The sequence below is a fragment of the Pagrus major genome, chromosome 14 (genome assembly GCF_040436345.1).
Source record: "Pagrus major chromosome 14, Pma_NU_1.0".
Lineage (NCBI taxonomy): Eukaryota > Metazoa > Chordata > Actinopteri > Spariformes > Sparidae > Pagrus > Pagrus major.
The window spans coordinates 6,541,854-6,556,765 of NC_133228.1; the positions used below are offsets into that span (position 1 = coordinate 6,541,854).

Sequence of the window (14,912 nt, forward strand, 5' to 3'; positions counted from 1 at the left end):
CAACATCACCGAAGTTTCAATCAAAATGTCCCAGTAAACTGTTGTTGATGAGTGTGTTGTCAGACATCACACTTATTACAGCCATTTGTAATTCCCAAAGCTAAAATGATCCCTCACAGAGCTATCAGCCCTGAAGAATATCAGACAGCAGCCTTGGTATATCTATCTTTTCACAAAAAGCTTTCTTAAAAATCTTAAAAAATGTTATGCTGTCAGTACTTCTAAGTGCTATATCGTATCACCATGACCTGGATGACTGAGAACCTTCATCAACATGCTGTCAATACTGTGTGTATTCCTCCCAGTGTTATTGAAAAACTGTATTAATTATCAATATTTTTCAAGATACTGTATCAAAGTTAGACATTTTAGTATCGAGACAACACTGCTGCCTATCCTGTATTGTGGTGCACAATATGAAGGAACACTTAAGTTCAACCTATACAGTATTTTATAACAACTCACCAAGTAACACTGTGTGACAGTGCACGACAAGTACTTTTAAGACTCGTCAAGCAAGACTTAAGCTGATTTAGACTCTCTTACCTTGAGGGACTCCTTTTTGGTGAGCTTTCCTCCAGATGCCGACACGTCTTTGTCGGAGCCATTGTACAGCTTTGTTTCAGACTGTCAACACACAAGGGAAATAAAGGCTTTAACAGCAAAAAGTGAAAACTGAAGACATGAACATCCATGTTATTTCTCAACTTAATGTCTTCATAAAAAATACTAACTATGTATCGTGTTGAGCTGATAACACACTACTCAAACATGTGTGATGACTATAACCAAAGCTTTCTACATAAAAATCATCAGCTTGTTTTAGTGCTGCACTCTGTCTGGCTGCTCTGGATAAGTCATCCACTTAATGGCTACAAAGTGTTCCCTCTTAATAACAAATCGCAAATGGTACAATAAACAGTCTGCTGAAATGAGGACATTGCATTTTATTTTTGCAAAGAGTCAGCAGGAAACAGCTTCTCCAAGTGATTGTTTTCTTTTCCCTCTCAAGCTTCCCTGGTAGCCTTAACTTAGCTCAGTTAGCAGAATGAAGCCTATAAATGCCAGTACAGGTGTGTGCCAGCTCCTTTTACAAGCCAATTGGAGCGATTTAAAGTAGAGAGACAGACAGTGATGTGTGGGAAGCCTAAAGCACTGCTACTTAAGGCCTTAAATGGCCACAGGCAGAGTTAGCCTGAAGGTATGTGATAACAAGCACCAAAGCTAAAATCTTCTCTTTCACATCCTAAAGAAAACCGCACAGAGTTTCCTTTGGCTCGGACTACACGTATTTCTATGGAGATGGATGGAAACCAAGGCTCAGTCCTGCTTCTTCATAGCTTTTCTCAGATGTTGGATGTTTTTGATAGCAGAATCTAAAGATCAACTGAAGTCCACAGATAAGCATTCATTGAAATCGTGTCTTGGTTTTGGGAAGCCTTGCTGATTAAGAGCTTTTGATCATCCCGTCACGTTGTCATACTTGACAAAATCAAAACAAAAATGTAACAGGATTCATGTCTGATGAAAGCGTCTCTGCTGTGACTCAGAGGGAGACTCAGACACCCACGTCTACACTGACAAACATATTTGATGTGGACCGCGACAGATAAACTAGACGGGCCTCCTCCACACTGAGCTCATTTGAAAGGACGACAGAGTTTTGAATGTTTGATGTGTACAGTGTATATGATGTGTGACTCATCTCCATGTAGGATATCTCATGCCTGAGGCGAGACTGAGAAAAGGATTGAAGACAAGCAGTAATTCCCATACTCTCTGGTCTCATTACAACATGTGCCCAATCACCCATTATTGAACAGAGGAGTGATTTTTCTTACCTTGCTCTTAGATATGGAGTGCGAGTCCTCTTTTAAAGGCAGAGGCAAGAGGTCCTCCTTCCCTCGCTCGAAACCTGGAACAAAAAACAGAACAGCATAAAGAAATGCTCTCTCCATCATCATTCTCCAGGTGACCTACAGTATCTCATTCCAGTAGATCACCAAGTTACTGTGAAAATAATTATTTACAGCTTTAAAGGTCCCATTTTATTATAAGCAAGATTTCCATTTTTGTTAATAAAGCAGGTCTAGGTGCCCTATAAATATTGTAAAAGTATCAAAACAATCAATCCAGAGAGAAATGCACACTGTATTCAAAATCTGTGCCTGTTTGTCTGTAAGGTTGTGATGTCACAACTGTACAGTCACCGCCCTCAGCCACGCCCCTAGTACAACCATGGATGGAGAAAACACCAGTAGAGCTGAGGCATAAACACGGTGGACGGTGCCTGTTCAGGCATAAAAGTATGGACCTGAAAATGAACATAATATGGGACCTCTGAATTAGGAAAAATCCTGCCCGCCTACTTGGTTCAACAGTATTTGATGTTGAGACTGCATTAAGGTACACAATGACTATGCAATTCAAACTAAACTCTCTGTTCTACAGGGTTTCCCTCAAAACCCTCACATAGCTCTAAAACTTTTTTTTTATTTTTTTTTAAATCAGTCGCAACACAATTCAAAGACATCCCCCTTGGATGACGGGAATTTATAATCCAATTTTAAATGGGAAGCAATCCACCTACTCAAATGATCATTTGGAGAGTTTCTGTCTCCGCAGCGCTCAATCTTATGACCCGAGTTCTGGTAGGAAGGCTGAGCAGTAGTTTTTATTCATCTTAAAAACTGAATAAAGCAGCTTTTCTTGTCTTCTATATCAGTTTATTTCCCTTCTGCCCTTCTCTTTATTCTGTCTGTTTGCTGATTGACTGTCACTCATGTTCACCCTGTGGCAACTGCAAAAAACAGTATATTGGTGAGGGTCTTTTTGATTTTGCTTTGACACATTAATACATTCGCACTAAAGTAGAAACAAATAGTAGTCACTCTGCACCCTTTTCGTACTATTTTTCAATTCAGATTATTGTTCAAAAGCAAGTTGATGGAAAACATAGGAGAAATTATATTTATAAAACATGCCAAATGGTTCCATTCACAATTAATCTAATAGTTTTTCTTTTATCTTATAGGCAAAAGATTTGATCAATTAACTGAAAAAAACTGGTGTTACTTGGTGTTGTCGTTTCTGCTTTTGTGATGCCTTTCAATGGTGAGATCAGCTCGCCATTGGATATCAAATGTGTTTTAAAATATTTGCAAGGCCTACAAGTCCAAATGTTTGACGAGCTGAATGGAATCTAATTATATTACTGTCTGTCATGGGAGCAGGCTGTCCTTCAAAGCGTCTGGAAGCGAGCAAGACATACAATCTGGTTGGTAACAAGCTGGCGCCTGCTACAAGTTCCTGATCTAAACTGAGCTCTGAGGTCAGAGAAGTTGAAAGGAGGTTCCCTGTTTTAATCCATAGTTTGGCTGGGACAATGCAAATGTGGAAAGTGAACAGGAAACAAAGAAACAAAGGCTTGATTACCAACTGTTCCAGTGAAGTTGCTGATGGAAATGTGTAGTTCTATAAATATCAAACTAGACAATAATGTATGTGTCTTAATGCAGTTTAATGTAGACGTAGTGTGTCATAACAAAACTAAGCAGACAGACACTCACTGTTCCTCATTGAGCTCCACCTTAGCTTTTCTAATCTTCATTAGTGTGCCAGTTTCTAACCAATTAGTGTCACCTCAGCAACAAATTCCCCACTGAGACCCCGGCAGTTTATGACACCGGTGGTCTAAAGGTGGCAGAGAGCTTGTAAATATTTTATAGTTTCCATCTCTTATCCACAGGCCACCAATATTCAGCCATGAGAACGAAGGAAGCGCTGCTGAGTTTCATTGCCAAACGAGATATTTGTCATTTGGAAAAGAGTCACGTCTTATTTGACGAGCCATCTAGCTTAATAAAAACAGCTGTGCGTCTGAGCTGGCACAACAGGCATCCTTCTTGTGAATTCTTACTGCATACTTTCATTTTTGTCCTGCAGTTACTTTGGAGTTTCAAACTAGGATACTTTTAATAACAACAATGTGATGTATGAGTGATTTTATTTAGAAATGTTTCAATCATATCTTGTCATCTATCCTGCGTCTTCAATTTACAGTGATGCCTTTCAATAACAACGCCCTACAAACAAGCTTTCTTCCTGGCAGTCCATTATGTGTACATAGAGGAAGCAATCATGGTGATAGCAGACAAAATAGAAGGTACAATAGTGTGTCAGTGCTTCACGGTGGGATATTTTCTTGAACTAGATGGTAAATAGACTGGATTTCTGGATTGAAACACAAACTATGACGCAGTGTAACTACTTTCTGCCCAAACAGTTCCTCTTGGGAATGAAAGTAATGTGCAATAGGTCTTCAGAGCTGCTGTAAAAGTGCTACTTGGGAAAGAGTCAACATCATACATGCATGTCTGGTTTGAGAAGCTTCAACTACTTGTATAAATGGTGCAAAAAAGGAAGTTCTACAGCTGAAAGACCCTTTCTTGCTTTCTTTGCTTTTCTTTATCCACACAATTAAAAGGAAACAGCCTTTTCATTTAACTGATTGCATGCAACATGAGCGCTAAACAGTGTTAGTTCAAATTAGCTCTAATTAAGCATCCACAGTGATACACATCAAGAAAGGAGGGCACGCAAATGTCTTTCTTTCCTTCTGAGTGCTGCTTTTCATTTGAATGTGGATCGAGTTTCAGCGGTACATTAGATGTCCCACCAGACCATCTGTGCCCACTTGACAGGCACATCTCCATGCCAACTTCAACTGGAAAACAACTCGAGAGCAATTCACCCGCTATGGCAACCACTCATCAACCTCTTCTCGCAATCTCATTCTATGTGGGGGGACTGGATGATCATAAAAGAATAACTGAGTTAATTAAAAAATTATATAGTCACAGTGTAAAGTCGTCATTTGCTCTGTTGTTCTTTAAGTAACAGACAGCTGAACAATATGCAAAAGTATTACATTGTGACGGTTTTTGACAGATATTGTGATATGAGTAATGATTTAAGTGGCAATTGCAATTTTTATATTTTGTTTTCATGATTTATTTTTCCAACATGATGGTGTCTTAGAAAACTGTGGGTTACATGCACATATTTAGTCAACAGATATTCACGTGAGACAAAGAAACCTGAAACTGAATGAAATCTTTTGTAGTAAAAGTAAAAGAATGATGACTGAGCTAACAAACTCACTACTTATCCATGCTTGTTAGCTCTCCATTTTGCAATCAAGCAGTCTGACTAAATGAATGTTTTTGAGATACCCTAATTGGTTCAGGGACCCAAATGTGTTACCATGGCACAAGCAATACACAACAGATAAACGCCTTGTTGCAAACATAACTATTTCAAGACAGTGTGAGGAGCTAAGCATGATGCATGAGGCAGCTTGTTAAATACATATAGGCTGGGGATTATGCAAAATGTTCAGGACAATGTCTAGGCTGAGAAATGGGCTTTGCTGTGAGGGCTACAGAAAATGTTGATAAGCATTTCCTCTGCTAAGGACAATGGCTGAGCAGGGAAGCAAGCAGGAATATTAAGGTAGAGAGGGTTTTGGTGGTGTGAATTTCAAACAGAAGAGCTTGAGTATGCCATGATATCTAACAGTAGGATTAGTTTTTTTTTTTTTTTCCAAATGCTGGATTTTTCTTCACACTATTTCTAATAAAGTGATTGTTAGCTGTTGAATTACTTCAGGTTTCTATTGAGCACTTGTTTAAACAGTGTTTAAAACAAATTTCAGAGTAACATGAAGCATTCTACATATGATAATTGAAAGTATTTCACTTTTAAAAAGAAAGGCTTCTCAGAATGACTTGCAGCAGCAAAGATCAGATGGCAAAGATTTTTTTTGTTAACCTGTCACAAAGATAATGGTGACACTGCTGACAGATGCCACTGGGTCTGGGTAAGGTCAAAGTCCAGTCTATCGGACAGAGACTTCTCACATGCTCCATCTGGTTTATTTTGGACCGGTAGAGACGAGGACTGGACGTCTCTTTTTGCCAACAGGATAAGTGAATGCCAACTGTTTGTAATTTAAGTCACCTAGGAATTCAATTATTCATGTAACGTTTTACATTTTTACCTGACACCACAATTACTAATTAGTGACTTGTCTGTTGTTGTTGTTGTGTCAGCGCTGGAGAAAGGTTTGGCTGCCCCCATTCTCATTCTGGTATAGGAGAAAAAAACGCTCCAATTTGTTTGTATTTTTTTTAAAACAATCATAATCGTCATTCCAATCATCAGAAAAATGCTGAATATCAAATCTAATAATCGTGCATACATGTAAATATATGTATACTTTATTTTTTACTTGTACTTTTTATACTGAAGTACATTTATTGCCAGACAATTACTCCTGATACTCAAGTACATTCAATATCAGGCACTTTAAAGGGGCTCTGTGGAACTTGTATAGTCAACTGAGAGAGACAGGGAAGGTCCTATTTTTCACGTCACGTTACAATCCGCTCACATATGGCCAATAAAAAAGTGATTAACACATGTAAATTGCTACAAATTGCTACATAGGGCACCTTTAAGACTTCCGCTCAAGTTCTATTGTATTGTGTTTTTCACTGTTACCAAAGTAATATTTTAACAAGATATCTTTACTTTTACTCAAGTATGACTTTTGGGTACTTTTTACAACACTGCTGAAAAACAGTGTACAGGGGACACCAGCACTAAATCTGCAAAATAAAAAAATAAAATAAAAAAGGTAACAGCTGTTAGCTTGTTTAGGTTTGTACTACTGGCGAACAGGTTAGGATGGCTAGGGTAACACTAGTTAGCTTAGAGGTTGCCGTTATTGTTTCCCATAGAGACAGGGATTTAGAAAACAGTAACACGCAGATAGCAGAAGGGAGGCAAATGTTGCCTGAAATAGTCACCCAATGGCAGACTTTTACCCACAGTCTTCATCTGGTGAGTCAGACTAGTATCCAGTCTGTTCAGACCTCTCCCTGCAAACTACTTGGAAATGGCTTTAAAATGGAAATCCTACCAATATATATAAAAAGTAAAAGAGAGCAAAGGAAGGAAGCTCAATGAGAATTTCAACATAAAACAAGCCTCTGCAGTAAACATCCTTTGGGAGATTTCACTGGATCAAAGCAAAATAAGTAGCTAACAGTATGAGCGTTAAATTTGATCGCTTTACTCGGTTTAATATAAATGAATACCCACGTTTTTTGTCTAAATGCACAAATTTACACCACATCTTGTCATGACATTCAGTCTGCAAGTCGGCTAAATCTAACCCTTGCTGTATGTGACTGAATTACAGGGATTGAGTTTTTTTTTGTGTGTGTGTGTGTGTAGTTGAAGTTGTAGAGGACGCACGCCCCACTGCAGCCTGACTCAGGCATTTGCTTTTAAAGACTACAGCCGCAGTGATCTCACTCTGCATCAAGCATCATAGATAGGAGGAGAGAGAGCAAAGAGACTGAGAGAGGAAGAGCTGCTACAATGAATGTCTTTCCACATTAATGCTCTGCCTCACAAAATGAATACAGTCTGGTTTAACTGAAGCAGTGCACCAATATTATGCCTCGGACACACAATAACAGAGGTGAAAGTGAAGGGGAAAACGATCACGAAAACACACCATTCAGTTAATTCCACTACAAATCGCATATTTTAAGAATGTACAAAAACCCTCTCTAAACGTATATTTGATATTTTCACAGGGGTATAATTACAGGATATGAGCTTTCCTTTCACTGACTGTCTCTGCTATCAAGTCTCATAAATTGCAATAACTATGTGATGCCTAAACGTATTAAAAGTAAATGCATTGATATGATTTTCTCCTGATGGAGGTGTGGGTGTGGTTGAGCCAGCACATCTGCTTGGGAAAACACAGCAACATAAGATGACGAAACACATAATCATGACTCACTGTCAATATACATTTAATGTCATCTGAAAACATAGTTTTTGTGGTATTTTAGACATTCGACGCCTCAACCCTGAAATCATCTCATCTCAACCCAGTCATGATTAATGCAACACTGAAGCTTCTCCCATTAAAAGGAGCTTCTTTTCAAGCCACTAAAACTTCAAAACCACTTCACATCTCTTTTTGGAAAGGCAGTCCCTCTGGAGCTGTTGCTCGTGCTTCAGATTCTTATCACACCATAGATAAACCCATCTTCTTTCAAGTTTATTATTATTTATTTAAGCTCATATTAGTGGAAAACATGACTGATTAAAGGACACAAAATAATGCAGCTATAAAGAGCACTACGCTGACATTTTCCTTAAAACCATGATTCAAAAGCAATGTCTTCATGAAGCTGCTGTATTTTTTTTTTAGGAACTGCGAAGGCTACCATGGAAACGGGTTGTGAACAACAAATTGAGGGAAAAGCTGACAACCCAGTTACCCTTCAGAATACATCAATTTTGGGGAGCAATTTGTCCGAGTGTTTGCTTCTGTGGACTGTGTCTACTATTCTGGCTCAAAAATCATGAAAACTGAGCGATTTCCTGTCTGTTTTGCTGCTTGGACTGAATGCAGGATGAAAGAATACTACACCAAAACAGCAGGTAAAAGAGAAATGCTTCCCCCAACTGTGAATATATCCAGAACGAAGGAAAACAATCTGTTTCAGATGTCAAATATTCAGGTGTAACCTCTGCAGAGCAGCTGGGATAGTTGGGATGCAGGTCTGCACTGCATCAAGGTATCCCTGAGACTCCACGTATAGCAGGTAATGTAGAGGCACACTGTATAGGTTCATGTTAACACAGTATTGGTGGCTGTAAGTAAAATAAAAGTGCATCAGAACACTGTGGTCGTTGCTCTTAAAGTTGTTGTCGGTTATTGTCTCAGACTTGAGAAAGCTCCTCAGTCAACTCATGTGTAAATTTGGTGTTATTGCTCCTTAAAATGAAGCTTTAACGATTTTAAACATAATTTTCACTTTAATATCCCTTCAGGTCCTTCTTATCACACCTAAGCCAAACTTCTGTTCGTTGCTACTGTAGTGCACCACTTCTTCTTGATAATCAAAAACCTATCTTGTCTTACTTACATCTTTATGGCCAGTGACTCCACTGAATGTTCCAACATGCAGTATGCCAAGTCATGCTGACCTCAACTTGACCCATGATTCCATCTAATTAATCGACCGTAAGGGTAGAGCTTTTTCCACTCTCTTAATAGCTTTATGAAGGCCCCATTTTAAACTTCAAAATCAATTTCCCTCACAGTTAGTCCTTGGCTACAGAGGAAGCAACAGTATACAACACAGCAGCCCGGCCAACATGAAAGGGTGTGTCCAATAAAGATTAGACAGACATTTAACAATAATAAAATCTGATATTGCTGTGGGGTTAAGTGTATTTGTACTGTAGTTTATCACAGAAGTTCACAGAGGTATCAAAAATGAGTTTCAAGCTGCACAGCTGAGCCCCAGCCTGCCCTTGTCCTTGATCATTTTAATCTCCAGGCCTCATTCCTGGCCTTCAAACCTTTTTCTTATGCAGCCTGTCAGGGTATCACACATACATAACAACAACTGAGCTGAAGTGGTCCAATCCACATTAAAAGGGTTGTAATTTTTATTCTGTCAACAGGCTGGCAGCTTGACGAGACAAAAGCACATTATCTCTTGGAAGGGATGATATTTCAAACAGGATGCGCCTGGAAGAGAGTGGGAGCATTAGACAGGTTGTATTACCATGGCTGCTGTGTTGTGTTGGTGCTCTATTTATAATCCACTGGGGCCATGTTCATGTGCACTGTCATATGCTGGTCTTTGTAAAGACTGCAGGTACCAACCTGGTGCCCCATCTTTTTATATTTCAGGGTTCTTGCCCAGTTTTTCAAGCCAAATTCAATGCTTAGAAATACCCCTCTAAGACCCCAACAAATATACTTTAAGACCCAAAAATTTCAAAACAGCTTCTTTGATAGAGACAATTTATTCTAACATATTCCATCAATCATGTGAAGAACCCAAAACACAATAGGCCTGTGTGTTTCTGGTGGTGACACACAATTGCTTAATGCTGACTGTTGACAAGTTGTGACTGGATGAAGTTTTGTGTTTGTTACCTGAAAACAATGGAGGCGCTAGAACAGCCAAAGTAATTGCTGCTGTGTAAACAAAAAATTGGATGAAATTTGGATTATAGATCATTTTCTACAGCTAAATACAGGCGAAACAGAAGTTATTATTTCTTTGGCTTCGACTCGAAGGTAGGAAAAGTCTTTGTTTTCTTTCCTCATCTCTTAAACCTGCCCTCCATTATCTGGGTGTTTCTATATTTCTATTCCCTACAGCTTTGAGTCTGGACCAACATGGAAATTGTTTGGTTTCTCCCTTGTTGAAACCAGCTGAGGAACATTGCTAAACTCAGGCCCACTTTGTCTTTACCTGAGATGGTGATGACTATGCATGCATATTTCATCTTCTTTCATCTTCTTCATCTTCAGTCCTCAAAAAGGTCTCAATGAATGCCAATTTTTACACCGACTTCCCATCCAATTCAGAATCCAGCTCAAGATTCCAGTGCTGAACTGGGTCAGTCAAAAAACCCAAAGATAATTTGTTTGCACTGGTATAAAACACTGGTAAAAGCTACAAATCCTTTAACAGTGGAGAAGCAGTAACAAGTACATTTCTTGCATTGTTGCTTGAAACTTAATATTAAAACTGAAACAATTGATTGATTGGTGTGAATGGTTGAAGATTCATTTCATTTCGATTTTAGTAATGTAGCAGAAAACAACTACGTATTGTTACAGAAACTCATTGTAGTTGTTATATATCATCACTACTTCGAAATTAAATGGCTACAGACAAATCATTCGCTGGCAAGCATAACCACAAAGTAGAGCTTTTGACACCACACACTTCGCCAGCAGACAAACAAAAACTGAGTCATCAGCCATCCATGTGAGACTGCTTTCTGTGAGACACAACCTCAAAGAATACAAATCCTGCTAGGTTAAAGCTATACAACAGTAGGCACCATAATGTCAGCAGACTGCACTGTGGAGCCGACGCGGACATAAAAAGAAAACAGGGAGACAGATGTAAAGAGCAATAGAAGGTAAAAAGAATAATAATAAAAACACACAGAAACAGAAAGTAAGTAAGTGCAACCCTCCTGCACCAGCCGTCTCCTGCAGTCTCTGTAAAAGCTGTGCCTGGTAGTGGAGCGTATAAAATAAGGATGAATGGAGCCAAGGCTGAAAACTGACTGTGAGAAAAACAACATGACTCAGACAATGTCTCGCGGCTCAACTTATTTGTTTTGCTGGAGGAGCTGCAAGATTAAAGGGGAAAGAAGGTCACCAGCCTGAATCCCCAGACACGGAAAGGTCTGAGGAGAAAAAAAGACAATGACGACCAATCTGCCCTCCCTCGACAACTGCTGTTAAGATGCCCTCTAGCAAGGCACTTATCTGACTGAGCTGCTCAGTGGCAAACAGCAGAGGACTGAGGTTGAACTAGGTTGCATAGGACTGAATTACTGCATCAAAGTATGGCAGCGTTATTGCACAGTCAGCCTTTTGTGGATTAATAAAAACAGTCATCTACGAAGGTGGAACAGAGAACATCCACCCTCTCAAAGCCCCAGGGGATGCCAGCTGCCTGCCTCCAGGTTTGTGCCCTCTGCAGGAGGACAAAAACAAAGGGAAGATCACAGAGGTAGGGATTTTACAAATCAACACTAAACTGATTTAATCCTAAATGTTCTCTGGGATTTGGTGTACTTCTAAAAACGGGGATTATCACTGCACTCTCATCAGAGGTATCGTTGGAAGCTGAGTAATAACAAGCTGGCTGAGCTGAGGCCTGAGCCTTCTTGATTCATCAGTCTGCACCGACCTGTGTAGACTGCACCAGCCCATAAATGGCTCGCTATTTTGTTCTCCAACTGTGAGCAAGTCCTTGAAATAAGGAGTCACAAACAAACATTTCACAGCTACTGTATGACCAAGCAAAATTATTCAAAGACTTAGATTTTGATGAGACAGATACAGTATGTTGATTTAAAGTATTTGTCATAACATTGGTAAGATTTTTAACAACTTATCTTTTCCTCCCTTTTTGCCTAAGGTAGAACTAATAGTAACTAAGTAACTAACTAATAGTTGAGCTAATGAATCATTACATATATGCCTTGTTCTTAGTGATTGGATTAGTGTCATATTTTTGTGTGTGGTCACTAGAAATCAACATTGATGGACACAGGCAGTTGATCAGCTGCAGGGCAGCACTGTTAGCTGTTACTTAGTGTCCCATCTTTGAGTACTCCATTTCTTCCCCCAACTAAAATGATCAACAATATTACAGAGTTACAGATTTTAAAATAGGATGTCTAACTGCTATGTTTTGTGTTGCAGAGACATTTACTGGAGTTACCTGGCTTTTCCTGGTCCAAAGCTCCTGTTGTAGTTGCTAAACACTGCCCCTTTGCACTGATCTGCCAGTCTGGACATCTACCAGGAGGTACAGCTGGCAGCTCTTAGTGTACTCTGGTGATATGCCACCCCCAGTATGCATTCGACAGTTGGCAAATGTCCACATAGTGCACCTTTAAGTATATATCTTTAGCGATGAGCCGGGGCTGTCATGCTGATTTCATGTTCTAAATGTCTACTTGACCAATTTGCTTGGTCAGAAATACTCAATTAATGGTGTAACTACGGTTGCCCATGATCAAGCAGGTGTTGAAATAACATGAACTAAAATAGTAAATCAGTGCTAAAGTTAACAAGCTGGGATAGTTAACTTCCACTTTCAATATGGAGCCTAGATTGCCAACTTACACTTTCTGAGTGGAATACAAACTTCACAGCACCCAAATGCTGGATGTTGAAGTGGAGCAGATGTCTTAAATCACAGTTTATGTCAACACTATGTGGGCTTGTTAAAAAAAGGGGGGAAAGCGTCTTGCATCTGCATTCACAGAATATATGATTATGAAGCGGTCCATTCAGAAGCTCGGAGCAGAGGATGAACGCACATCTCCTAGCAACACTCAGATATCACTCAACAGCTGCCATGAAAAATTCCAACCCAAAGGCTTGAAACCTTGTTTCTACAAATATAAATACATTTGTGAGAACTGATAACATAGTCAGAGAAAGTTGCCCCTTGCCTGTGGTCATCTTAGTATTGCGTTAAAATGTTTTTCAGTTCCTTTCTTTCTGGCAACATGAACAATGTGCTTTTTGTTACAGAAACTTTAGAGCAGTGAAATATGTTAGCCATACCAGCCAACCTCATCCAAACTCAGTTTGAATCATTTCTCTGAAAGCCAAGACTGAGCACACGTAAGTCAGCTGAATCCAAACAAGTTGACAGCAGAGACCGATCACGAGAACTCTGATAACTTTCCATTTGAATGTAGTAACCTGATGCAAGCTACTTACAGTCAACAGTACATCTGACACACCTTCTAACTAGACCATACACTTCTCACTTTTTAAATCCACTACTACAGACATACAAGTCAATCACGAGGTAAAACTACAGGGTCAACCAGCCACAGTTCCCAGTATGGAGATCTACAAAATCCACACCCTCATACACCCACCTGGCAGCGAGATGGGTGACAGCTCGTTATAGCCCCCGAAGGAGGCATTGCGGATGAGTTTGCGTCCGTCCGGGTGTGGAGGTCGAAGTGATGCTGTCCCGCCGCACGTAGAGAAACGGCGACGACTCAGGAGGCCCTCCTCCTTCATCATTGGGACGGCAGGAGCTCCCCCGGCGGGTGGGAGGAAGGGAGGCAGGGGTTGGGGAGTGGTAAGGAAACTCAAGGGTAGAAGGGCAAGGGGGGTCTGGAAAGAGTCTGATCCGTCTCACGCAGCTAGTGAGCCAAGCGAATAAACCGACCAATGCACACACGCAAACACACACACACACACACACACATACACACACACACACACACACACACACAAGAAGCTCAGACACCAGGCATGAACCAGTTCAGTATGCTGCTCTCCTCTAGGCTTCCTTCAGCAGACTGCTCCCTTTCTCCCTCACACACACTCTCGCTCTCTGCTCTGTGAGTGTGTGTGAAAGCAGCAGCCTGTAAGTACTTAATAACGAATAAGCTGAGCCCCTCCTACTCCCTCTCCACCGGATGGGTAGGAGAGCTGCATCTTAGCTTGAAAATAGCCCTTATTTTTCACATCTCATCTTTCTATTCTGCTCTATCTCTTGCTGCATTTTTAATTCATGGTTTTAGATTCAAAGGGACACTTCATTGGTTTTCAGCTATGTTTCAATGGATTAGTCATTGGAGTGGCATGTGCGTGACATCTGCATTATTTGTTCATATTTTCTAAATATTGCTCCAAGCAAATTTAGGTTCACCAGTCACTTTAATGACATCAGTGGTGGAAGAAATACAAGTATGATAATGTTAAGATAAGTGTCTTTTTCACTGACAACAGCTACTGAATTTAAAAAGACATATTTTGGACAAAAACAAATTCTAAAATAAATTTTAAAATATTAAAATCACCACTTCACTATAGCATTTATTGGAGACTACTGATATTCCTGCCTTCCAGCTAGTGTCTAACACAGCCAGATAGTAGCTAGTGGGGCTGCCCAACCGCCAGAATCAGTGCTGCCAGCTAGGGTGGCAACAGTACAGCCACTGGGAGTAAAAAAGCAGCGCTGCCGAATAATATGTTGATCCAGGTGCTCACTAAATCCAGTCACTAACCTGGAAAGTTTCACCACTGAGCACTTCTTTCAGCCTAATGTTGCCAGTTCTGAGGAAGCCACTGACTACTCTAGTTCTTTTAACCCATTTTATTGAATCTGAATCCAGTATTTCATCCGCCTATGCAATCAGAATCCCCTGTCCTATTTATTCAAATTTAGCTTTCAACAATTTAAAGCAACTAAGTCGTATTCCCCAGCCATTCTAATGAGCAGGTTTTGCATAAT

The 14,912-nt window shown here is 40.0% G+C and overlaps 1 protein-coding gene across 4 annotated transcripts in view; it reads right to left on the reverse strand.

Annotated features, from left to right (window-relative positions):
* The window catches only part of osbpl8 (oxysterol binding protein-like 8), a 98,675-nt gene that overhangs the window by 20,075 nt on the left and 63,688 nt on the right, over positions 1-14,912 (reverse strand). For all 4 annotated transcript variants that reach the window (XM_073480370.1, XM_073480368.1, XM_073480369.1 and 1 more), the window contains 2 exons: positions 1,842-1,915; positions 547-627 (listed from right to left, as the gene is read on the reverse strand). In XM_073480370.1, the coding sequence (XP_073336471.1) occupies positions 547-627; positions 1,842-1,915 (155 nt within the window). The remainder of the gene's footprint in view (positions 1-546; positions 628-1,841; positions 1,916-14,912) is intronic.